We start from the raw sequence: 26863 nt of genomic DNA, 5'->3' as shown, positions 1-26863 counted from the left end.
CAGCGCCGGGCACTCCTCCCCAATACCTGTGACTAGTTCGTTGATCCCATCATACGACAAATAACTGAGTTCTCTCCGTGTGCAGGAAACTGGCTGGGCGTTGATGGTCAGTTCGGAGCAGAGGATGTAGTGCTGGGGCGTTGTGTGCGGAGGTCCACATGGGGATTGCCTGTGTTCTGTGGGGGCTCCAGGGAGATGCGCTTGTTCTCACAGGACAATGACCACCGCTAGCTGAGGGGCTCCACCACTTGCCTGTCAGTTTGCTGAACTGCGGCGGTTTGTGTTTTTCTGTGGCTGGAAGCTGTGCCACCAATAATGTAAACACCCGTAGGGCCATCCGTGGTGGACAGGTTTCAGCGAAGGTTCCAGATTCAGACAGCTGAGGAAGAAAAGAGTTTATAATAAAAGGCAGGTGACTTCTGAAGGGTGTAGGCACTGAAAACCTTGTGAAGAACAGCGGAACCTTGTCTGACAGACAGAGTGTTGGAAGATGGGAGCATCATCAACAGTAACAAACTGTTGTCAGATAGCGTGCTGGAAGATGAGCCCCTCGGGTTGGAGGGCACTCAGAGTGAGACTGGGGAAGAGATGGACTGACGCAGTGGCCACCGCAGCCAGTCCAGACATAAGAAGCATGTGAGAGTGGAGGAGCACCGAGCAGTGTTTTGTTCTGTTGTGGGTAAGGTTGCTATGAGTTGGAACCAATCCTACGGCACCTGGAACCATCAACAGTGAGGGGTGGGGTTAGTCTGGGTCTGGGCCGATGGGTCTGAGGTGGAAGCAGGGAGGTGGGGCCTGTGATGTTGTAACTTCACCAGAAGGTATATTCCTGGGATCAAGCAGGGGCGTGAGTGAGGTCCACTCATGAGCAGGACCTCGGTGCTCGTACTTGGTGTCCTTGTCTGTCTGTATAGCTTTATCTCTTTATAAGGGTGTGTGTGCCCACACATGCAGGCACATGTATGGAGACGGGTGGCACAGACAGTGAACACGCTCAGCTGCTAGACTGAAGATCAGGGGCTGGAGTCTACCCAGAGGAGCCTCAGAAGAAAGACCTGGTGATCTGCTTCCAAACACCCAGCCCCAACAGCCCTGTGGAGCACAGTTTTACTCTGATACATGTGAGGTCAGCAGGCGTCCAGTGGACGGAATGGCCACTTCCTTTTGTAAATTTTTTGTATGCATCTAAACAGAATGCTGTTTGCTGTGGCGTCTTTATGATCTGTGATAGGAGTTGATTTACTGTGAGCATTATTCATGCCTGCTTTCTGTTTCCAGAGTTTATTTATGTCCACGTGGCTGGGCATTCATTTTCCCTGTGATCTATGCCCTCAAAGGTCCCGTCTCCATGGGCACCCGGGTTGTTTCCAGTCCCCCGCCATCTCGCATCTACCCTTCTATGCTTTGTCTTCCGCGTGGGTGCCAGACCACTGAGGAATGACTTCAGAGACCCTCGATAAACAGCGTCACATTCTCAGCTCTCTGTAGGAAGGCAGCCACTTAGGGTTCTTTGTCTATAACAATCAGAAGTTGTTTTTATTTTTTCTTTATCCTACTTGTTTGTTTCTATTGACTGCGTTTTTATGAGTACTTCCTGGTGCCTGCTTGTCTACGAAGCTGATGAGGAACAAAGTCCTGGAGATTTGCTTTGGAAAATCAACCAATGTAAGTGGGTCACAAGGACCAGGCAGGATTCCGCTCTGCTGTGCAGCGGGGTCCCTGTGAGTGGGGTGTGGCCTCAGTGGCCTGAGGGTGCTGGCAGCCTACACCAGGGTGATTGTTAGAGGAGTTGTTTGATTCCGTCAAGTTGACTTGGAGTCGTAGCTAGAATGGTGTCCTCGGTTGGACTTTCAGTGTGAGCCACGGCTCTTCTCTCCCTGTGACACTGGGTGGCGGCGGAGGCGTGAGGTTGGCATGCAGCCTGCCTGCCTCTAGGGATGCCGTCATGCCCCATTCATTACGAGAGACTGGCATTTGGGAAGGGCAGTTCTCTGTACCCTGGGAATATCATGGTCTTCAGACTAGACGATCGCAGCCTCTCAGTTGTGGGTGAGACATCTGTGGCTGTGAGTGTTGAACCCTCAGATGAGGAGGCAGTGAAGTGTGTTTTGTTGGGGACATGGAGGCCGTGAGGAAGTGTGTTAGCTGTGTGCGTCTGCTGCTGCCCAGACGACTAGGGTTCACAGCCCCGTTTGGATGGGCAGCCAGAGGCCCTCCAGCACAGGGTGGACAGTGGGGCTGGGTGGGGGTGGGGAGAGGTCCCCCAGGTGGAGATGAGGAGCTGGGACCAGTCAGGAAACTCAGGGGAAGGCAACTTCAGCTGTGATTCTCTGAGTCGGGGGCGCCAAAGGGTCAGTGGGGGTGGGCAGGAGTTGACCAAGGGAAGCGTGGTCCCGACATAATGCCAGGGAAGGGTGTAGTGATCTCAGAGGCCAGCGGGTCAAACCTGCCAGGTGATCTGTGGGAGAAAGCCTTGGTAATCAGACCCTGGGAAGCTGACAGCTCAGAACACCCAGTGGGGCAGTCCCAGTCTGTCACATGGGTTGCTGTGAGTCCCACTCGATAACAGGATGAGGTTTGGGAAGGTTGGGATGGTGCCACGGATGTCAGTAAAGGTGCTGTTTTCCCACCTGGAGAGGAAGTGGGGCAGGAGGAGACCCCCAATGGGGTCCCCTTCCCATGGTCTGGAGGGGCACACTTTGGGCTGTTGTGTGGTACCCTTCTGGATTCTTGTTCTTAAGTCCCTTTGAGTTGGTTTTGACTCATACCTTTATAGGCTTTCCCAGGAGTGCTGGTGAGCTTGAACCTTGCGGCTCAAACCCACTGTGCAATCCAGCGCGTTTAATCCACAGTGCCACACCAGGACTGGGTTGTATCTGTGAGATTGTTGTAGAGTTGAGGTCACCATTTTAGAAGACATGTGAATTCCTACGCCCCCCATCTGTCAGTCTGTCCCACCAGGGGGCTCTTGGGCTGTTGTGTAGTTTTGTCATCAGTATTTCAATCCACGCAGGGCCTCCCTTAGTGGACGGGTTTTAGTGCAGCTTCCAGATGAGACCAGGAATAAAGGTCTGGTGATCTCATTCTGAAAACTCTGTGATCACAACAACACAGGGTGTGTGTGGTACGGTGCCGGGAGTTGAACCGGCTCAGTTGGAAGGCACTCAGAGAACTCCGTGGCGTTGAGCCAATGAACAGTTACACAGATGGCCCGGGGTCACCGAGAGTCCCAGTCCACCCCATGGGAATTAACAAGGACAGCAACACAATCTTGAGAAATGAGAAAACATCTGAAGCAGGAGCACTGCGCGGGAGCCCAGCAGGTGTGCCGAGGAGGAAAGATGTGGCAATCGGCTTCCCTAGGTCGCAGCCTTGGGAACCAGTGTGGAGAAGTTCTACTCGGTCCCACAAGTTGGAATGGTCTCAGCAGTAGAGGCTGTTTGGTTTTGCTTCCATCAAGGATAAGCCTGAGAAGGAATTGTCTGGGGTGTCGTGGGAATGTAGAGAGGTGCTGGAAGAGCGTGCGCAGGGCGGGGAGGGATGAGGAGTGGGCACACATGCTTCCTGGATATGACAGTGAGAGGGTGACAGTATCCCTTCCCCTGGGCGGGTGAAAGGTGAGCTCCAAGACCTGTCTGAATGAATGGAAACCACATGAGAAGGAGAGGAGGAGGAGCTTTCCCTCGGGGAGAGTCATCTGTAACTTGGTTACACCACGGTGTCCACGCGGATCCCTGGTCCCAGTGAAGGTCTCTGGAGCAGCCCTTCAGCCTCGCTGACGGCAGAGGCCCCATTATTTCAGTCCCGTTTTCCTGTTGCTGGGGCCACCCCACGCACAAGGAGATCGAATGGGCCTTACACTTGGATTTCAAACCTGCTGGCAGATAAAATTAATATCGCCTGTGTGTAAATAATCATTTCGTGTAATGGGCTTCATTTACTTTTATGGTTCCTCCAGGCAATTGGGAACTAGACAAGGGACGAAGCAAAAGTCCGATACCAATCATCCTTGTAGGAAGATATTAAATAAGGCTGTCGGGCTGACCCAGGAACGGAATGTATAAGTGAGTTTCATGTTTGCTTCTTCCCTTTTCTATCATGAGATCATTTTATATGGCCATGAAATCCCATCTCCTCTGCGTTCCGATGTGGTGGAAATGTCTGGGCACTGTCCTTAAAAGGCTTCCTGTTTCATTCACAAAAGCCTCAAATGTTTCCCCAGTGCATCTACGATCAAACCCCCTTTGGCTAGAATTTGGCAGCCAAGGTTCATGAGTAAAATTAAAGCAAAAAGAATTGAATTTAGTATTTTTTTTAAAGTGCACAAAAATTGAAGACGTTTGGGAAGCATCTGAACTCTCTTTATAGTTACAACACAGTGATGGGAGGTTTTGATTTCACATGATTTCCTGAAAAATAAAATATTCAGCAATTGCGTTTAAAATGGCTAAAAGAATCAATCGATGTCACTTGAACCCTGTGTGTGACCCTAGGTGTCAGGGTTTCAAGGATTCTTTATTCACTTGTGTTTTATGTATAGTACTGTATCTGGAACTTCTACAAGAACACAGCATTCCGTCTACACCTCAGTGCACCTTGGTTTTGCTTCTCTGGACCCCTTCGCTCCAAATTGTCTTCCTCCTCCCTCCCGAGGGAGCTTAACCTTCCTCTGGGTTTCCTAAGACTTTGCCCCTCCCTGTGCTGTATAGGTGCCAAGCTTCCCTTGCCTGGCCACACTGCGTCAGGCCCCTGGAGTTATAGATCTCTTGTTGGCTTCACCTTTGCCCAGGTCTTTTCTGGCTGCCCGTACAAGGTGCCCTTCAGTGGGAACTTGTGTATGGATTCAGTGGCTGGCTAAAAGGCCTAGTATGGTCCTGACACCTGTACCAGGGAATGTGATCTTGTTTGGAAAGGGGTCTTTGAAGATGTCATCCCTTAACAAGGTCCCATTGGAGAACGGTGGGTCCTGGCCCCTTCAGAGTGGTGTCTTACCAAACAGGAATGGATGCTATGTGGAGATGTTTCAAGGAGAGGGGCTGCTGAGAGCTGCAGCAACCAGGAAGATCTTCCCGAGGAGCAGATGAGGGGCTCCGCCTCCAGCGTCCAGAGCTGGACAAGCTGGGTGGGAGTGCATCCCTGTTCATGGGGCAATTTCATTATGGCTGGAACAACAGCAAGCCCTAAGGCGCTGGGACATCCTGAGCACACCGTTGGTGGCCAGTGGCTCCAGCTCACTCCTCTTGGACCCTGTGGTCAGGAGTCATGAAGGCATCTGCTCCCGTGACCCCACACATGTGAGCAGGGATGTAGAGAATGAGGTGGTGGCAGTCCCTGCCCTTGTCTGGAGGGGACTGCCCATCTCTGACTTGCTTCCACCCTAAGTGTCCTGGGACAAGCCCCTTGCAATAGTGAGGCACAGTGGCCAGGACAGGGGACTTGGACGTGCTTGATGCAGCATGGTCTTGGTTCTTTCTGATTTGTTGGACAGCGGAGAGGACCAGTAGGGATGCAGCACCCCCACCCAGATATGGGACAGGCTGTGGCTATGCCGGGTCACCTGGTAGTCAGGACAGACATTGGATTGTCACAGTCTGGACTGAGCAATGTGGACCCGGATCCCTCTGGGAGTAACAGATTGTGAGATCATCTTGATCTAAGACTAGCATTTGCTTCTAGATGCTTTGGAGACATCCTGAAGTTTGACAAGGGCAGAGAGTGACCAATCTCATCAATTATCCGTGGGGGCTTCCGTGTTGCTGGAAGCCGTGACCCTTCATTTCAAAGACCGCCAGGGTCACTGTGGTGGACAGGTCTCAACAGAGCTTCCAGACTAGGATAGACTAGGAGGAATGTCCTGGAAACCCCATGGTTCCTTGTCTGACGGAGACCTGGAAGCTGAGCCCCAGGATTGGAAGGCGCTGACCACACCCGGGGGCTCAGCAGTGGACTGAGCAGTTCCCCGATGCTGAGGACAGGGTAGGACTGGGCGGTGTGTCATTCTGTTACACACAGAGTTGTCATGGGTAGAAGCCAATTCAACGGCCTCATTTAGATTTGTTTTCATTAACTGCGGGTTAGAATTTTCCCTCAGCAAAGCTTCTTGTGTACGATTTCATTCTTTTGATTGCGTTTTTATCTGAAAGCTTTTTTTTTTTTTTTTGCTAAAAGGAACAGTTATTTTCTGTTCCCCAATGCCTATTCAGCCACAGCGTGGGTGTGACTAGGAAATGTTATTTATGACACAGCCACAGATATCCAGAGCTGAGTTTACTTAGAGTGGACACATACAGGGCCTCCCACACCAGGAAACGCTGGCCACGCACACAGCCCCCTCCTCCAGTTTACGGAGGTCAGAAATGCCTGTGTTTTGCGGCCTGAAATTCTGTGCTATTGAATCCTCGTAGTGGACAAGGTGGTTGATTTCATGTTAATTCACCAGATCTATTGTCGTTATCCAGAGATTGTGACAGGAAAGTTTGTTGTTGTTGTTAGGTGCCATTGAGTCAGCAGTGATTCGTAGCCACCCTGTGCACACTAGAACGAAACACTGCCCTGTTCTGCACCGATTTCACAATCATTGCCAGGCCTTAGCCCATTGCTGCTGACACTGGGCCAATCCATCTCATTGGGGGTCTTCCTCTTTTTCTCAGACCCTCCGCTTTACCAAGCATGATATCCTTCTCCAGGGACTGGTCCCTCCTGATAACATGTCTGAAGTATGAGAGATGAAGTGTCACCATCCTGGCCTCCAAGGAGCACTCTGGCTGCACTTCCAACAAAGATTGGTTTGGGGTTTTTTTTGGCAGTCTGTGGCACCTTTAATATTTTCCTCCAACCATAAGCCAAATGCATCAATTCTTCTACGGTTTTCCTTATTCATTGTCCAGCTTTCGCATGCGTATGAGGTAACTGAAAATACCGTGGCTTGGGTCAGGCACACCTTAGTCCTCAAGCTGACATCTTTGCTCTTCAACACTTTAAAAAGGTCCTGTGCAGCAGATTTGCCCAATGTAATATATTGTTTGATTTCTTGACTGCTGCTTCCATGAGTACTGATTGTGAATCCAAGCAAACTGAAATCTTTGACAACTTGAATCTTTTCTTTATTGGTAAGAATGTTGTTTATTGGTTCAGTGGTGAGGATTTTCATTTTCTTTATATTGAGATGTAGCCATACTAAAGGCTGTGGTCTTTGATCTTCATCAGGAAGTATTTCGAGTCCTCTTCACTTTCAGCAAGCATTGTTGTATCATCTACATGTGGCATGTTGGTAATGAGTCTTCCTCCAATCCTGATGTCATGTTCTTGTTCATATAATCCAGCTTCTCGGATTATGTGCTCAGGAGCTCTGGTAGCGTAGTGGTTTACGAATCAGGCTGCTAATCTCAAGGTCAGCAGTTGGAAACTACCAGCTGTTCCGCCGGAGAAAGATGAGGTTTTCTGCTCCCGTAAAGATTTACGGCCTCAGAAACCCTGTACAGGGTCGCTATGAGTTGGAATCGACTCCACGGCATATAACAACAACAACATAAAGATTGAATAAGTATGTAAGATAGTACAGCCCGGGCACACACCTTTCCTGATTTTAAATCATTCAGTGTTCCTGTGTTCTGTTCCAACAACTGCGTCTCAGTCCACGTGCAGGTTCCTCTTGAGCACAGTTAAGGAAATCAAAGCCCCTTTATTGAAACACATTCCTTGCAACTCCCTCCACAATGTATACGTGTTTCTAACTGTTGCAAATAGGGAAATTTGACGTAGTTTTTGCTATTCTGAAATTCATTGGCATACCGCTGTACTGCCCAGCTGTGTGGATCATGACAAGCTCTGGACCACATTGCAGAGAGTGAGTTGTCCGGAATACATAACTGTGCTCATGAGGAACCTGTATACTCCAGACCAAGAGGCAGTTGTTCATACAGAACAAGGGGACATTGAGTGGTTTAACATTAGGAAAGGTGTGTTTCTGGATTGTGTTCTTTCTCCATACTTATTCAATATGTATACTGAGCACATAATCTGAGAAGCTGGGTTCTATGAACAAAAATGTGGCATCCAGATTGGAGGAAGACTCATTAACAACCTGTGATATGCAGATGATACAACCTTGATTGCTGAAAGGGAAGAAGAATTAAAATATTTACTGATGAACATGAACAACCACAGCCTTCAGTATGGGGTGCATGTCAATGTAAAGAAAACAAAATGCTCACAACTGGATCAATAAATAACATCATGATAGGTGGAGAAAAGATTGAAGATGTCAAAGACTTCAGTTTGTTTCAATCTACCATCTACACTTCCTGGAAGCAACAGTCAAGAAATTAAAAGATTAGGTAAATCTTCTACACAAGACCTTCAAAGTATTCAAGGGCAAAGATGTCAGTTGGAGGACTAAGGTGTGCTTGACCCAAGCCATGATATTCTCACTAGCCAAAGAGGCATGTCGAAGTTGGATAATGAATAAGGAAGACTGTGGGAGACTTGATGCACTTTGGATATGATGTTGAAGAAGTATATTAAATGTACTGTGGATTGTGAGAACAAACACATTTGTGTGAGAAAAAGTACACCCAGAATGCTCCTTAGAAGCCACAATGGCCAGAACTTACCTCTCATACTTTGGACATGTCATCAGAAGGGCTTCCTCCCTGGAGAAGGACATCATGCTTGGCAGAGTGGAGGTTCAGGGAAAAAAAAGGAGGACCCCCAATGAGATGGATTGGCACAGTGGCAGGAGGAATGGGCTCAAGCGTGGTAATAGTGGGGATGGCGTTAGGACTTGGGCGGTGTTTTGTTCTGTTGTGGGTGTACTCAGTCTGAGTCAGGACTGACTGGGTGCAACCTAACAACAACATCTCGAATAATCTTAGAAATGGAGACCACCATTTTCACTGTGAAAGAGCAGGAGATGTAATTATGATGTGTTCAAATCAGAGACTTCCCACAAAGGGTGATTTGGGAATATTGGCACACTGAGCTAATCATTGGGCGGCTAGCCCAAAGGTTGTCAGTTCAGATCCACCTGGGGAGAAGTAGCCAGTGTGTTTCTGTAAAGATCTATAGCCTTGGTTGAAAACCCACAGGACAGTTCTCCTGCATTCGGCAGGGCTTTTGTGAGTCAGAATTGACTAGTCAGTAGCTTGTGTGGGAGACCTTTTGTTTGTCTGTACAGGGATAGCTACCTCCTGCAGGTGGGTCAGGCCAGGGATGCTGCTAGGGAGACATCTCACTGACTGTGTGTGGTCACAGTGCTGAGACTCATGGGAACCCAGAATGGTGGGCAAAAGGGAGCCTGGCCCTGCACCATGCCCGGCTCGGTTCCAAACCCACTTTTGTGATCCATGAGGTATTTATAAGGAGGTTGCCAAGGCTTTCTTCCTTGTTAAAATCTGCTCACCGTCATTGCAACACAGAAGCTTCCCCTAACAGAGCTGCCCTGTCTGGGAATCAAACCCGGGCCTCCTCCTCGAGAACTCTGCCACTGGTGGACTGCTGATGGTGGCCTGAGGTAAGACACACAGATATCTGGTACCAGCTGCCCCAGTGGTTACCAGTGCTCAGTGCTGGAAGTGTAGCGCCCAGGAAAGAGGCCCAGCTGTTGTAAGCTGAGTGTGTTTGGAGGTGGAGAGTTCTGAAAAGGTAAAAGTCATCTCTCTGAATGGAGGCTGCAGTGCCCCACCCTGGCTCCTCACCTAGTGTGTTTGGATGCTGCAGTCCCTGGGCCTCAGAAGGGAGAGCCCCACTGCAGGATGGCCCCTTCTTGCCCTTTGTGTTCTGTACACCTGCCCACAGGTTGGCACCATTGAACAAGCTCCCGTTGGCACTGTCCCAGCCCCTGCTCTTGCTGCCTGTGCGGGTTTAAATCACTGTAAAGACCCGGAGCCTTTTCTTGTACTAGATAAGAGACCATAGTACCTGTTCCTACTCACCTACAGAATCCTGAGGACGCAGGTACACATCTCCTTGGTACCACAGGCACTTCCTGTATCTTAAACTCACCAGCCTCTAGAAACCACCTGTTGATGCTAAATGGGCTTCCTTCTTGCATCCCGTTTTATCTGCTGTCCCCATCTTTGACTTGGCATTGGTCTTCTCTCATCACTTTCTAAGTCCAGGGGATGGGTGTCCAGGCTTCTCTGCCTTCTTCCTGGATGGCGCCGAGGGCACGGGGCAGGACAGTGGCCAGGTGGGCGGGCACCTCGCTGCACTGCCAAACAGAGAGGAAGTGGCTCTGGGTTCTAGTTGGTAGCGCTCAGTCCCCGTCCTTCTCTGATGGGTGAGTGGCGGTGTGCAGGTGTGGATGTGGGTGCTAGTTAGGGCATATCACCCTCTCGCCGTCCTTCCCATACTGTTTGCTCATCACCAGTTTGCTGAGACAGCGGTTTGTGACCACTGTCTCCGGAATCCCTGAGTGGACAGGGAGAGGATCACGCCATGTCTCTGTGTTCTGAACAGAACTGTGGTCCATGGTGCATTTCAGTTGTTGCAGCAGGTGTGTGCTCACCTGCAGATTCCTTAGGGCACCTCGTGTCTTCAGCCTTGGTTCAGGACGAGAAGAAGTATACCCTCTGTGCTTACTGGTGTTCAGGAGTGGCTCCTAGGTTGGCTGACTCCAGATATGGCTCCGTTTCCACAAGTGTCATAGATTTTTATCTTCACAACCTCTTTCATAACCCGGGGGCCTGGGGTAGGGTCAGAGCAGTTGATGACCACACAGGATCGGCAGTGTCCAGTCTGTGATGTCGGCTCACAATGGGCTCCTAGTATAAGTGTGGTTGTGGAGTTGTTGGAAATTGGTTCTCTCTCTTCCTCATACACACAAATACACACCACACAGTGTGAACTCAAAGGTACAAATGGCTGTGTTTGAGCTCCTTCCCGTCTCTACGAAGCGTTGTTCTTGTTGCCGGACCCGGGGTTGGCCCCCAGCCATGGAAGCCAGGGGCCCGGAAGAACTCAGTGTAGCCACTCCACAGTCGTTGATGGCGTTTCTCTGTCTGTATCATGGAAGTAGATCTCCAGGGCTTTCTTCCTTGGTTCCTCTGGAACCTTCTCATGGTCCTTGCAGCATGCTCACCTCCACTGGCAGGCGGGTGGTGGTGGCCTGTGAGGTGTGTTGCTCGGGTCCTCCACGTGGACAGTGGGAGTTCTTTCCCCAAGAATCCCTGTCCAGGTCTTTAAAGAAGGTGATGGAGCCTCACTCCAAAACCACCCACCCTAGCTCAGACTCACACCCTCCTTTTCTTTTGTGTGTTTCAGGCACTCTTCACACATGACTGAAAGACGGGCTTCTGCGTAGAGGACTCCTGCCCTCGTGGGACACAGCCCCTGGGTGTCATGAGGGGCGCTGGCTTACTCGTCTGGCTGGTGTCCAGCTTGGGCGTGTGGCAGCTCGGCCAGCCGGTGGCATGGGACTCCTGGCAGTGCCAACGGCTGGAACACCCAGTCATCCCATACAAAGGTAAGAGGCCAGCACAAAGGCAGGCTCTGGGGGAACCTGGGGGAGACAGCGTTCCGGCACGAAGCCGCCTTCAAACCCATTCAGCTGCTCCGGGGAAACTCTATACAGGGTCACTATGAGTCAGAACCAGTTCCATGGCATTTAGCAACAAACTCACTGTTGCCCCAAGAGAGGCCCAAGGCAGGAGTGATCGTGGGCGGGGACTTCCTTTGTGGTGGTGGTTGTTGTCAAGTGCTGTCGAGTTGGTTCTGACCCATAGCTACCCTGTATAGAGTTTCCAAGGAGCAGCTGGTGAGCTTGAACCGCCGACCTTGCATTTCAAACGGCTTTACAGTCTGGTGCATTAACCCACAGCGCCACAGGTTTTCTGCTCCCGGAAAGATCTGCAGCCTCAGTAGGCCACGGTGACGTACGGCACACACCAACACCGAACAGCATGGTTAAATGTTGGGCTGCTAAGTGGAAGATCCTCGGCTGGAACCGACCAGCCGCTTGGCAGCAGAAAGATGTGTCTGCCTGATACTGTAACGGTTCCTGCCTAGGAAAGCCAATGGGACACGTCTACCCTCCCTGTGAGTGAGTGACAATGGACCCAACAGTAAGGGGTTTACCATCAAGCTGCTTCTGTCTCCTGGCAACCCCACACGTGGAGTCCCTGGCTGCTGACCAAAAGGGCCGAGTTCCGAGTCCTTGCAGAGGTACCTCAGAGGAAAGGCTTGCTGATATGCTTCTCCAAGATCAGCCATTGAGAACCCTATGGAGCACAGGTCTTCTCTGACACACATGAGGTGCCAGGAGTTCACATGAACTGACAGGCATGGGTCACAAGCATCGGGATATTTGTAGAGTGGGATCAAAGTGTACCCCACGTAAATCACAATTTAGTGCCATTGTTAGGAGCTGTTGGGTCAGCTCTGACCCATAGCAACCTCACACACAACAAAACCTCACGCACAACCTCACAACTGTGGTTACGCTTGGCCCATTGCTTCTGCCACTATGCCAGTTCATCTCTGTAGCATCTTCCTCTTCTTCACTGACCCTCAAGCATGCTGTCTTTGTCCAGTGACTGGTCCCTCCTGATAACATGTCCACTAGATGAGAGGTGAAGTCTGGCCTGTACTTCGCCCAGGACAGATTTGTTTGCTTTTCTGAAAGGCCGTGGTACTTTGCATAGGCTTCTTCGAACACCACCACTTCCAATGCGTTGATTCTTCTACAGTCTTCCTTATTCATTGTCCAACTTTCACACACAGATGAGGCAATTGGCATACCATGGCTTGGGTCAGGTGAACCTTAGTCCTCAAACTGACGTTTTTGTCTTGAACAGGACTTTAAGGTGGCTTTGTGAAGATTTGCCTAATGTCACATATTGTTTGATGTCTTCTTGACTGCTGCTTGCATGCCTATTAATTGTGTATCCAAGCAAAATGGAAACCTTTGACAACTTCAAACTTTTCTCCATTACTCATGATATTGCTTACTGGTCCAGTGGTGAGGATTTTTGTTTTCATTATATTGACGTGCAGCCCATACGGAAAGCTGTGACCTTTATCTTTATCAATAAGGATTTTAAGTCCTCTTGGCTTTCAAAAGGAAGGTTGTATCATCTGCAAATGTCAGGTTTGCTAATGAATCTTCCTCCAATCTTTATGCCCTGTTCTTCTTCATATAATCCAACTTCTCGGATTATATGCTCAGCATACAGATTGAATAAGTATGGTGAAAGAATACAACCGTGGCACACACTTTTCCTAATTTTAGACCCTTCAGTGTTCCCTTTGTTCTGTTTTAACAATTGCCTCTTGGTCTATTTACAGGTTCTTCATGAGCATAGTTAAGTGTTCTGGAATACTCATTCTCCACATCATCCTTAGCTTGTCATGATCCACACAATTGAAAGCCTTTGTGTAGTCAGTAAAGCACAGGTAAACATCTTTCTGGAATTCTCTCTGCTTTCAGCCAAGATCCATCTGAAGTCAGCAATGATATGCCTCATTCAAAGTCCTCTTCTCAATCCAGTTTGAACCTCTCTAGGTTTTCTGTCAATGTACTGTTGCTGCCTTTTTTTGAATTACCTTTAGCACATTTTTACTTGCATGAGATGTTAATGATATTGTCTGATGATTTCTGCATTCCGTTGGATCACCTCTCTCTGGAATGGGCACCGGTATGGCTCTCTTTCTGTCAGTTGGCCATGTAGTTGTCTTCTAAATTTCTTGGCATAGATGAGTGAGTGCCTCCTATGATGCCTCAGTTTATTGAAAGATTTCAATTTGTTCTTTGCCAATGCCTTCAATGTACCTTGGACTTCTTCCTTCAATATCATTGGTCCTTACTCATATGCTACTTCTTAAGACGGTTGGACATCGACCATTTCTTTTTGGTACAGTGACTCTGTGTATTCTTTCCATCTTCTTTTGATGATTTCTGCATCATTCAGTAATTTGCCCAGAGAATCCTTCAATAGTTCAAGCTGTGGCTTGAATTTTTGTTTGGTTCTTTCAGCTTGAGAAATGCTGAGCCTGTTTAACCCCTTTGGTTGTCTAACTCCAGGCCTTTGCACATTTTGTTATAATACTAGACTTCTTCTTGAGCTGCCCTTTGAGATTTTCTGTTCAGCTGTTTTACTTCCTTATTTCTCCCATTCGCTTTAGCATCTTTATGCTGGAGAGCAAATTTCAGAGTTTCTCCTGACATCCATTTTGGTCTTTTCTATCTATTTAATGTCCTGTGCTTTCATCTTACACGATATTCTTGATGCCATACCACAACTCTTCTTGGTGGGCTCTAGTCCCACCTGAATGGGGTCCTTTTAAAGGAGAAAAAACAGAGAGAGACCCTCAGCCAGTGCAGATGATGCTCTGTGACACCATCTGCAGAGATAGGAATGATGTCCAAGTCCAGGAGCCTCTTGGGGCCACCGGGAGCTGGAAGATTTATGTAGCATTCTGTCCCTCCTCTTCAGAATGGATCAACATGATAGAGACACTGTTTTGAACTTCTGGCCCATACCTTTGAGCCAGTCAGTTCCTGTTCTTTAGAGACACCTACCTTGTGGTTTTACCAGGACATGAAAACTGTCCCCCACCTAGAAACCCTGGTGCCCATGGTGAGTGTGTGTGTGCAGTGATGAGTTGGTGAGGGTGCAGGGTGATGGAGGGGACACAGTCTAGGAATAGCTGTGAAAGATGACGGCAGACACCAGGGCAGAGGGTGTCTGATAAGGGGACACAGATGAATCAGCCTTATGTGGGTCTGCAGGCAGGGGCCAGGTGACCAGAGAGTAGAGGGGGATCATTGATCAGGCAGAGTTCTGGGGTTGTAGGAGGTGAGGGGATGGTGGTCACAGGCAGGATTAGCTCACAGGAAGCCTGGCCCACCTCCAGAGAGTCTGGGGAAGGAAGCCAGACACCCAGGATGCAGAGAAGCTAGTGGGTGGTGACCGGAAATGAGGGCGTTCCGTGACCCTAGCCAGAATATGGGGGTTTGGGAAGGAAATACTTTCTTTGGAGAAAAAATAAGCCTGTGGATCAGAACCACTTGGAGCATCCCCAGCCTTGGTTTGTGTACCGGGCGTGCCTGCTACTCAGAGAGCTGGTTGGTGGGATGTTGTTCCATGCTGGTGTTGACAGGCTGCTGGTGGTCTTTTCTCTCCTCCGGGGCCCCCTTTCTGCCCTGTCGTGGTCTTGTGGCCCCTCTGGTCCTAGCTGGTGCCATTCAGGAGTGGACACCTCCTTCCCCTAGTCCTTGCAGTTTATATAGCCCATCTCTGATGTGTGGGTCCCAGGCTGGCCAGAGACCCTCACCCATGATGCCCTAGAGCTTCAGAGGGTGTCTGAGATCCCTGCTGTGGGTTGTCCAGGCTGGTGCATGCTGGGGACAAGGCTGGGATGTTGTCTCTCTGAATAGCTTCAGGTCCCTGTGATTGAGGGACATGACTGAACATGTCCTGTGTGGGTTGTATCTCTGTTTCAATAGTGTGCTGACATTCCCGTGTGTGTGTGTGTGTGTGTGTGTGTGCGTGTGCACGTGTGCGTGCTCGAACCACAAGTATCGCCGTGTACAGCACTGACATTGGAGGTGTCGGCCATGCCTGACTACGTTGTGTCGGCCACCCTTCATTGGAATTGCTGTGAACCCTGCCTCTTCTCTGAGGGGCTTCCTGTCCCTGTTCACATGGCTTCGTGCACCTCCTGCCTTCCTCAGGAAAGGAACAAGGCTCTGGGAAGTGATGGACTACAAACTGAAATCTTTCAACAAACGGAGGCAGCACTGAAGACACTCATTCATCTCTGTCACGAAATCTGGAAGACAGCTACCTGGAGGTTACCTGTATTTGTGCCCATTCCAAAGACAGGTGCCCAACAGGATGCAGAAATCATTAGACAATCTCTTTGATATCCCATGTGAGTGAAGTTTTACTAATGGTAATACAGAAACAACTGCAAGCATACATTGACAGAGAACTTGCAGAGGTCCATGCCAGATTCAGAAGAGGACGTGTAACAAGATTCAGAAGAGGACATGGAATGAGGGATAGCATTGCTTATATCCCATGGCTCATGCTGAAAGCAGAGAATACCAGAAAGATGTTTATCTGTGCTTTATTGACTATGCAGAGATTCGATTGTGTGGATCATGACAAGCTATGGACAACATTGTGAAGTATGAATAACATTGGTCTCATACAATGTTTATCCTCTTGTGATTCACATTTCACTCAGCATAATGCCCTCCAGGTGCATCCATGATGTGGGGTGTTTTGCAGATTAATAATTATTCTTTAATGTTGCATAGTATTCCATTGTGCATATGTAACAATGTTTATTCTTTCTGTTGATGGCCATTTAGGCTATCTCCATCTTTTTGATGTGTCTCTTACATACAACATATTGAAAGACTATGTTTTCTTATCCATTCGTCTTTTTTTGTTTTTTTTTTAAGGTTTTTATTGTGGATGGCGTGAAAGTTTACGGGGTAGATCATCAGTTTTACATTCAACAAATCATACACCTTGTTTCATTACAATGGTTATAAACTCCATGTACCATCAGTTAACAGTATTTCTCTCTATTCACTTTAGCTTTAAAAAAACAAAACACAACAAAACACTCAGGTATATATAATAATTTATACCTTCAAAGAGCCCATTCTTTAAGTCTGCCATCAACTGTCCATCAACTCTTAGTCCCTCTCTTCCCATGAATCTAGAGTCCTTAGCTACTCCCCTTCTCAGTGCCCCATCTCTGCCCCGTCTCTGGCATCGCTACTTCTTTGGATAAGGTCCTGCTTCCTGTTTGTGCGCTTCTCCCTTGATGGTCCTAGGATCCTGTTTCTGGACTGTAAGATTAACCACTCCCCTGTTTTTGTTACAAAACTTCTACCTTTACGATTGTGATAGTTGCAATTAGTCATGATAACAGTTACTCACTATTGAATTATAAGTATCTTATCGCTATCTCTTTTCACCAGACCCATCTAGACAAGATAAAAACTGTTCAGTCCCCCCACAATTTAAAAATAAATTCCATCATGAAATCTTGTAAGCCAGTCACTTTGTGCCTTTATTGCCCCCTCATTTTAAGTAGCCAATGTCTAAGTTGCCTGTCCCTACCTACCCTGTGTACAGAAGGGATAGCCTTGATACTTGATGTGAAGATTCCTTCCCTCTCTGTTGGTATTTAGAGTTACGACCTCCATGAATATAGGTCAGGTTCATCGAATTGTAGCAATTTACTGTCGTTCCCTTTATCAAAGAAAAAAAAACATTTTTTTGTTTTGTTATGTTCCTCTAGTTGAGTTCTGATTTTCAAGCCATCGAGGCTAGGTCAAATGGGTACTATCTGCAAGTTTGGGTGTTCTTGTGCATCTCCCCTCACTTCATATCAGCTGGATGCTTCACTCTCAGCTCTAGCCCTCTGTGGCTATGTCCTTGTCCATGGGCTCAAGTGTCCCCAGGTCTCACCACACTTTGGACCAACCAGCCCTTCCTCTTCTCTCTCTCATCTCCAGCAACGGGAGTCAATGGACTATGATTGAACTCAGCCTATGTCTTCATTGCTGCCTTTCCCCCTCTTCCACTCACCAGTAGATCAATGTGGTTGCCAGCAAGCTTACATGCCTGTTTGTGTGTTCCCTTTGAGTTTCAGTCTTAGAGGGGAGTTTGTCCTGAAGGAACTTAATAGCGTTCCTTGATGGCTTCCTGGTGAACAGCTTGCTTGTTCTTGTAGTAGCCAGTCATGCTGACATTTTTGTCTTGGGATTTTCCTTATGATCTTTCTTTGAAGATGTATCTTCTGTTGTTTTAGCTGTTCCAGGCTGCTCTGCTTGTCCTTGCTAGTGGGAATGTCCCACCTTGTAAGGTTCTGGATAGGACTCAGGATTCCATCTAAGGTTCTATACTCTCCAAAGGCTTTGCAAGAGGCCTATTTCACTGGGCAAGTTCTAGAACCCCTTTTAGTATTCCAGTCAGTTATAGGCTGAAGACGGGCTTACAAGTTTTCTGTAATCATGTTTCCCAACATTCCTTTCTATCCCACTCAAGTGTCTATTTTACAATAGTAGGAAGGGAAACCATTATACGTAAGACAGTCAAGCATTTTAGTATTATTTCCCCTCTTCAAGCTATGCCAAGATCCCTGTATCACAGAGCTCTGTTGTTCCAAGTGAGTATGCATCACTATTTACTTCTGTCCCACTTAGGACATGGAAACCTGTCTCAATGTTCCCCTATCTATCTTGTTGTTCCACCTCCTCCCCCTTCTTGTATTGCCCTCCCCAACACCTGAACTAAAACCCCCACCCTAACCGCTCTGTTGTGGTTACCTTATACTCCATTAACTCTTCCCTCCATTTAAGACTCTGGTAGCGTAGTGGTTACGAATCAGGCTGCGAACCGTAAGGTCAGCGGTTCGAAACTACCAGCTGCTCCGCGGGAGAAAGATGAGGCTTTCTACTCCCGTAAAGATTTACACCCTCGGAAACCCTGTACAGGGTCGCTATGGGTCGGAACCGACTCGACGGCACTTAACAACAACAATTTTATTCTGTAATCTACCTGACCTTCCCACCCCCTGGATCTCTGTTTCTCTGTGTTTACCTTCTTTCACATTGTAATTGTTTTGATCACAGACTGACCTCCCAGATCCTCTGTTCTTATAATTTTATTCTGTTCTTGACTCTTCCATTTGTCAACTGAGTTCAGCGTGATGCTGCCATGTATGTTATTCTCTGGTTATTATCCATTCTTGTTGGTTCTCAGTCCATAGAACTTCCTTTAAGATGTTTTCATAGCAGGGTTGACTTTGGCAAAATCCCTTAGCTTCTGTTTATCCTGGAATGTTTTGATTACATCATTGTATTTGATTGACAGCTTTGCTGGGTAGAGGATTCTTGGTTGACAGCTTTTTTTTTTTCTTTCAGGGTTTTATATATGCCTCCCCATTGCCTTCTGTTAAGAGATCCGAGCTTAATCTGATTTGATTGCCTTTGTATGTTATACTTCTCTTTTCCCTAGCTGCTTTTAGGATTCTTTCCTTATCTTTGATTTTGGAGAGTGTGATTATTATATGTCTTGGTGATTGTCTTTTAGGGTCTATCCATCCTGGGGTTTATTGAGCTTTCTGAATGCTTATCCTTCACTTCTCAGGATGTTAGGGAAATTTTCTTCCAGAAGCTCTTCAACTATCTCCTCTGTGAACTTGTGTGATTCTTCTTGTTCTGGAATGCCGATAATTCTTATTTCTCTTCATGTTGTCCAACATGAATCTTACGCCTTCTTCAGATTTTTTAATCCCTTTTTTTTTCTGCTTGCTTTTCTATCGTAGTAGTGTTGAGAGATGTTTATCTTCTAGCTCACTAGTTCTGGCTTCTGTCTCTTCAATTCTACTTCTATGCCCTTTCATTGTATTGCCCATTTATGATATTCTATTATTATCATTTGGGCCTCTTTCTGTAGGTTTTGAATTGTTTCCAATGCTGTATCTATCTTATTTGATTGTTCCTGTAACACTTTCCTGACTTCTTCCTTATTTTCTCAACTCCATTGTATAGTGTTTTGATACATTTTATAATAATTTTTCTGAATTCCTTCTCTGGCATTTCCAAAGCCTGCCCATCTTCCACTATGGAGTATAGGTCTACTTCCAGCTCATTTGCCTCAGTCACTTTATTTCATTTCTGGACATGTGCAGATATGGTCGTCTGCTTCTGCTTATTGGGCATATTCAGGAGTTATCTGTGGCCTTGATACTTAGATAGATGTGTATTTTGATATTTTTTATGTTTTCTGATTGCCTCCTGGTAGATGTGATCAGAGATGGGCTTCCCTTTTCACTCTTCTTCCTGAGAAATTTCAAGATGCCACTGTTGGTCATTGTGACATAACTCAGGATTTAATTTTTGGCCTATTTCCTTTTTAGTCTGCCTGCCCCGTTCCACAATTCCCTTTCAAGCTTTTTTTCTAGTTGTAAACAGTTCAGGGCCGGCTGTGGCCGTTTGGTTTTAAGTGGAAACTGTCTATTTAAATTTTAAGGAGATCTCTGCGCATGCATAGTAGAACCTTCCGGGGTGGGGGTGGGGTGTCCACTCGCTCAGGCACCCCCTCTAGTCACCAGAATGGAGGTGCACAGGCAGTGAGAGACCAATGAACAGATACAAAAAAAAAGACTGTCCACACCTTTTTCTCCATGGTTCTGTCAGGTGCCCATGGCTTTCTGATTCTTCCCCTGCTTGGTCTCGCCCAAGATGGTGGCTCCGGGAGCAGCTGAGCATCTTTGATTAGAAAGCAATGGATTTCCTGTTGCTGCTACAAATTCCCCTAGCTGTAAGCCTTCCAACCTTCTATATATTCCTTTATGTGCAGTTCAGAGTTCTCGTACCATCCCCTGAGCCTGCTTAGTCCAGTATTCTGTGTAGTTGCTGATGGAGCTCCTCACTGCACTGCCACCTGATCCACCATCTTGTTTGTTCTTGTGATACTAATTATAAATGATAAATTTCCAGTCTTACATGAATCTGATAGAAGCCCAGCAGGATGCTGATAGCCATTGACGTAACCTTGAATCCATCGCTTTTCTTTGGAGAAACCCAACTTCACAGAACCAGAAAGTGAGACTCTGGCCTCTAGGGAATTCTGCTTCACCCACTTGAGAGTTCACCTGGCCAAGAGGAGTGTTCCTATATGTCCTTGCAATGGTCTTTGTTCATAAAGCAATACTTTCATAGGCTGGTAGCATAGTGGATTATGAGCCAGGCTGCTAACTGTAATGTCAGCAGTTCGAAACCACCAGTTGCTCTCCAGGAGAAAGATGCGCCTTTGTGCTCCCGTAAATATTTATAGTCTCAGAAACCCCATACAGGGTCACTATGAGTCAGAACCTGCTCCACAGCATACCATCATGGTCAGGACTGAATGTTTCTAATCATCTAATGTCACATGAGCCAAATACCTGAGACTGCCAATGAAGCAGCTAGGGAAGAAGCACACTGCTGTGTGTTTTATTTTGCATTCAAAACTGCATTTGGGATGACAGTTCTGATTGTAAAAGCTATTGCTAGTTTGTTATCTACAAAAATGGAAAGTTAAAATGACGCAGCTTTTTAACTTTAGAAGGCAGGTAGGTGTGGTTGTTGGTGGCCGTGTTGTCATCTGTGACTCAGGGTCTCCAGGTGTTTAGAGCATATGTCAGCTGTCACCTTTATGGCCAGGCCTGTCTTCCGAGGGTCCTCTGGTGGCTGCGGTTAGTAGTTCAGAGTTTGCCTTTTCTGCTACTCACTCAGGGAGTCCTTGATGTAACATCGATGACGGTGTTACTGGTGCCATCATGTGGGTTCTGACTCACAGCGACCCCATGAGACTCAGGAGAGCTGTCCCATAGCCTTTCCTAGACTGTCACTGTCATCCTTACAGAAATGATTGACCAGTCTTTTCCCATGGAGTGGTGTGGTGGGTTTGAACCACCGACCTTTGGGGTAGTAGTTAAGCGCTTCACCAGGGTCCCTTCCTGATGATTCATGAGACCATATAGATCTTGTTTGAACAGGTAGAAACTTCAAGGCCCCTGCCACGCATTGTATATTCTTTATAAGCCATGATCTGAGCTTGCATGAATTTTGGGAATTATCCATCCTTTTTGTTTTCCTTTTGCTTTCCAGGGCTCTGGCTGAAATAATATATAAGATTGAACACCTTCATTTGAGTTTTAGATACGATTTGAACTACATTATGTGGATGGGCCCCAGTGTGGGAATATTTTTATCATTTTACAACTTGGGTTGGGGTACGTGGTCACAGTAGCAGTTCAGTGTAATTGCCTTAAGACTGGGACTAGGCTTTGTGAGCACTCTTGTGGGGAGTTTGGTTGTGAGCCGTCTTTGATTTGCAATCCAGAGATGTATTGTTGCATTACACTTCTCTTTCAGCCCTGCAACACTTTAAATTCACTTAATATGGCTTTTCTATCCAGTACCTTAATTCCCACCAAGTGTTTGGGTGGGACCGTGCAAATAGCATGTCTCAGGTTGGTTACTTCCAAGACTGGGATTGAACCGACTCCATGGCACATAACTAACCAACCAACCAAGACTGAGGTTAGTTAGAAGCCATTTCAGAAGCAGATATGGAAGATCCTAGGACCATCAAGAAAGAAGAGCATGAGTTGAACATGAGGTCTTTATCTAGAAAAATAGTGACGGCAGAGGTGTGGCATGGAGAGACAGAGCAGCTGCCGGCTCTAGGCCCATGGACTGGGACAGAGGCCAAGGGGCCCCATGGCTGAGAGGTTGAAGACAAGAGTGAGGCATGCCTGCATCTGGGAGACAGGAGGCATTCCTGACTGAAAAACTGCTGTGTTCTGAGTTGGTTTTGATCCTGAATTGTATCCTGTTCACTTCACTAATATCAGTTGAATGCATCAATTCTCATATGCACATTCAGGTTGAAGTTGAAGAAAATTGAAACCAGTAGATGTTGCAGACCGTGTAAGACTAGTCAGAGGTTCGAGGCCCTCTAGGGCTGAGTGTAACAAATGAGGCCACTGGCAGTTAATGGAAAATTGCTTTCATCTTAATATTCAGGTATATATATTAAATTAATACACTGGAGCCTTTGAAAATCCACAGATAAATGTGATATTTTCCTAAAGCCAAGACTAAAGGTTGCAAGGTTAAACCTTTCTCCAAAGGATTAACTAAAAATATCTTAGCTACTTCTTGGTTCTTTGTTCTATAGACAAAGAACCCATCCTCCCTAATCCCTTTTCCAGGTGCAGCCCATTCATCTGGGCGTCTCCTGCAGAACTCTCAACTTCCCCCAACTGACCTCAGGGGCTATAGATATGTTAATTGGGCCTGAGAATTCAAGTTGCTGGCCTGGGGTTCGAACCAGTGAAGTACAATGTAAAGTTACCTGAATGTCTGGAAAATTACTGATGTTAGCTGTATCCTGTTTTAGTCCCTCCCAGCTTGGTGTGAAACTCCTCCCCTAAATAAAGCAGAGGCCCGAGCCTCCCCAGGTGTGCATTACTGGTTGGCAGGCATGGAGTAACGATCTGTGCATTACTGGTTGGAAGGCATGGAGTAAAGATTGCGGTGCGTTACGGGTTGGAAGGCATGCATTAAAGATTGCAGGGCAGTGAGTCGCTGCCTGCAGAGGCCATGATGCCTGTAGTCCCAAGCCTGCCCACCAGTGATGTATCCACCCTGGCTTTGGGGTGCCTCATTGTCTCCCTTCTTCTGTTTCTCTGTGTATTCTTTCGCTATCCCTATCGCCGCTGGATCTCCCCTCCTCGTGAACCAAAAACTCGTGACAACTATGTCGGGGTCAGACCCCGGCAAGTAGACAAAAGCCAAAATATGACCTTGAACATATCCCACTTGAAATTCGAGACTCCGTCAAGAACAGATTTGATGCATTTTAAACACTAACGACTGAAAACCAGAAGAGCTGTCTAATTGTTGTTAGGTACCCTCAAGTCTGTTTCAACTCATTGAACAACTCATTATACAAAACAGAGTGAAACACTGCCCAACCCTGAGTCAACCTCACAATCATTGCTGCTGCCACTGTGCCAGTCCATCTCATTGGGGGTCTTCCTCTTTTTCTCTGACCCTCCACTTTACCAAAGATGATGTCCTTCTCTAGTGACTGGTCTCCCCTGATAATATGTCCTAAGTATGAATGACCAAGTCTGGCCATCCTGGCTTCCAAGAAGCACTCTAGCTGTACTTCATCCAACACAGATCTGTTGGTTCTTTGGCAGCCCATGGTACTTTTCATGTTCTTCTCCAACATATCAACACAACAACACAACACAACACAACACCAAATACATCTTTTTTTTTATTATTATTATTCATTATCCAACCTTCACATGTATATGAGGATACTGAAAATAGCATGCCTTGAGTCAGGCACAAACACCTTAATCCTCAAACTGACATCTATGCTCTTGAACACTTGGAAGAGGTCTTTTGCAGCAGATTTACCTAAGGAAATATGTCATAAGATTTCTTGACTGCTGTTTCGGTGAGTGTTGATGGTTGATCTATGCAAAATGAAGTTGTAGGCTGACACAAAAAACATCATACATGAAGAAAGCAAAAGGTCATTAAAAAGACAGGAAAGGAAAAAACAAACAAACACTAAAATGGATGTCAGAAAAGATTCTGAAACTTGGTCTTGGACATTTAGAAGCTAAGATGATTAGAGAAATGATTAAATGAAAGAGCTGAACAGAAAATATCATAGAGCAGCTCCAGAAGACGAAGCAGAGAATTCTAATGAAATGTGCAAACGAAGGCATTGGATGACGAGGAATGTAGTATCAGAGTTGGAGGAAGACTCTAGCATCCTACCATATGCAGCTGACCCAGTCCTGCTTGCTGGGAACAAAGACGACTTGAATTACTTACTGATAAAGATCAAAGACTACAGCCTTTGGTATAGATTTCACCTCAGTGTAAAGAAAACACAAATGCTCACATCTGGTCTAATAAATAACATCATGATAAAGGGAACCAGGAGCCCTGGTGTGATACTGAAGGCTCAGCACTGGGCTGCTAACCACAAGTGGTGATTCAAACCCACCAGGCACTGGAAACCCTGCCTGACACAGTGTCCTTGTGACTCATGTGCACTTAAAACAGCAAAGGGAGAAATAACTGAAGTTGTCATTTTATTCGCAGCCCCAATCAATGCTTGTAGAAGCAGCCATCAAGAAATCAAATGATGTATCACGCTAGGCAAATCTGTTGCAGAAGATATTTTAAAGTATTCAAGTCCAAAGATATCAGGTTGGTGTTCAGGTGCTCCTCACTCAAGCCAGAATATTTTCAATCTCCATATGCATGTGAAAGCTGGCCAATAAGACCGTGAAATAATCAGCGTATTTGAATTCTAGCTTTGGGGGAAGAGTATTGAATGTACTATGAACTGTCAGAAGAACAAACAAATCTGTCTCGGAAGAAGTACAGCCTGAATGTTCCTTGGAAGTGAGGGTGGGGAGGCTTTGTTTCTAATATTTCAGACATGCTGTCAGGAGGGACCAGTCCCTGGAGAAAGACAGCTTGCTTGGTAAAGTAGAGGGTGAGATACCCAATGAGATGGACTGATACAGTGGCTGCACCAGTGGGCTCATACAAGGAAGGTGCAGGGCCCAGCAGTTGTGCATGGGGCTGCTCTGAGGTGCAGCCGATTTGCTGACCTCTGACAGCAACACGTGTGCCAGACATTGCAAACCACATGTAAATACCAGCTGAACTTACATTCTGTGTGGAGAGCTGCGTGCTGTTGCGCTGACCAAGGATGAGATGAGAAGAAACAATGACGTTTCCATGGGAGCATTGCTCCTTCCATGTGGGAGAATGTCCCTCAGGCCCAGCCACCATCCATGTGTCTGTGGGGCTTGTGGGCTCCTCCGATACTCAGCAGCTGTCAGACTGAAGCAAACTAGGAAAATTGGCCTGGTGGTCTTCTTGTGAATATCAGTCTCTGCCGACCCTGTGGATCACACTGCTTCACTCACAACCAGTCATAGGGATGAGGGTACAAGTTAGGACAGCGTCTCGTCTTGTTGCGCTTGGGGTCTCCATGAGCTAGTGGCAACAACAGTGGATAACTAGGAGACAGGATCACGTAGGGGTCTCCGGTGCTGGTGAAGCTTGGGGAGGAATAAGCCTGGCAGGGGTGGGTTTTCCTCTGCATTGCCGGGGCTGCCCCTTGGACTTTCTCCTGCTGTCTGTCACTTTGCTCTGATCTACTGGTCAGGCAGTCTGTCCTGTGTGATGGTTGGGAGCCCCCTATGCCAGCTGGGACCCTCTAGGATTTGTTTATGACAGGGCTGGTGGGAGACGAGCTGGCTGAACACATGGTGGGGTTTTCATACCCAGGCAGAATGGACAGATTCCAGTGATTCCAATCCCCTCAGCTTTGAGCAGGCTTTGCTGGTTGGGAACCCCACTTGAGCCTGCATGGCCAGGGGGAGCCAGGTGGGGACAGACTCTGGGTTCCTGCCCAGCCGTCCTTGTCTATAGGTCCCAGGCCCTCTTGTGTTGGTTCTCTGGAATCTCCCAGCCTTCTGTCTCCTGATTTCCTCCACTTTCACCTGCTGTTTCCTGGAGTTGGCCGTCTCTCTCTGTTTGAACTCCCACTGAAGGCAGGCCTCGTTTTCTGACTGTAGTCTGATTGAGTCAGACAAGACTTAGATGCAGTGAGGGAGCACACCATCAGAGCCTGCTGAGTATCTGGGGAGAGTGTTGGGGGCAGGCACTCTGAGTCATGCCAAGCACAGGGCATGAGTCTCAGGAACCTGTTGGGGACGAGTTGACAGCTATAGCAGGACCCAGGTGCGGTGAGGCTTTAGGATTTGGGGCATCTATTTTGAGTATGACTAGAAGCCAGGGACATGTTTTCAGATGGAGGATTGATGGCATCCAAGTTCAACGCGATATGATCAGTCCATGTGACCACGATGCTGGCAGTGGACTGAATTGGGGGCAGGGCATACAGGACAGAGAGGTAGCCCTGGTGGCACAGTGGTTAAGTGCTTGGCTGCTGATGGATGGTCAGCAGTTCAAACCCATCAGGCGTTCCAAGGAGAAAGCTGTGGCCGTGCGCTTTTGTAGAGGGCACGCAAGCTCAGGAGCCCTGTGTGGAAGCGGTGCTCTGTCCCTAGAGAATCGCCATGAGCTGCCCTTTCTGGAGTGTTTAAGGAGCTCAGGTGGCTTAGTGTTTCACATCTGATGAGGATACAGGATCCAGAACAAGGGAGAGTCTGGCCAGATCATTCATACGTGTACTGGATTCAGGTCACACCTCCAAGGAGACTCCCATTCTATCAGAGACAGGGCTGCACTTGTAATGGTGGGACCTGAGACTGTCGGGGACCCGCCTCGACA

General features: G+C 47.4%; 1 protein-coding gene across 1 annotated transcript in view; it reads left to right on the top strand.

Annotated features, from left to right (window-relative positions):
* The first annotated feature begins 11340 nt into the window (after positions 1-11340).
* The window catches only part of SEMA5A (sema domain, seven thrombospondin repeats (type 1 and type 1-like), transmembrane domain (TM) and short cytoplasmic domain, (semaphorin) 5A), a 272757-nt gene continuing 257234 nt past the window's right edge, over positions 11341-26863 (top strand). Inside the window, exon 1 of the mRNA XM_006875343.1 lies at positions 11341-11464. Within this exon, the coding sequence (XP_006875405.1) occupies positions 11341-11464 (124 nt within the window). The remainder of the gene's footprint in view (positions 11465-26863) is intronic.

Source organism: Chrysochloris asiatica, unplaced genomic scaffold, assembly GCF_000296735.1.
Source record: "Chrysochloris asiatica unplaced genomic scaffold, ChrAsi1.0 scaffold00321, whole genome shotgun sequence".
NCBI lineage: Eukaryota > Metazoa > Chordata > Mammalia > Afrosoricida > Chrysochloridae > Chrysochloris > Chrysochloris asiatica.
The sequence above is the reverse complement of the archived record's forward strand: the minus strand, read 5'-3'. Positions and strand labels throughout refer to the sequence as shown.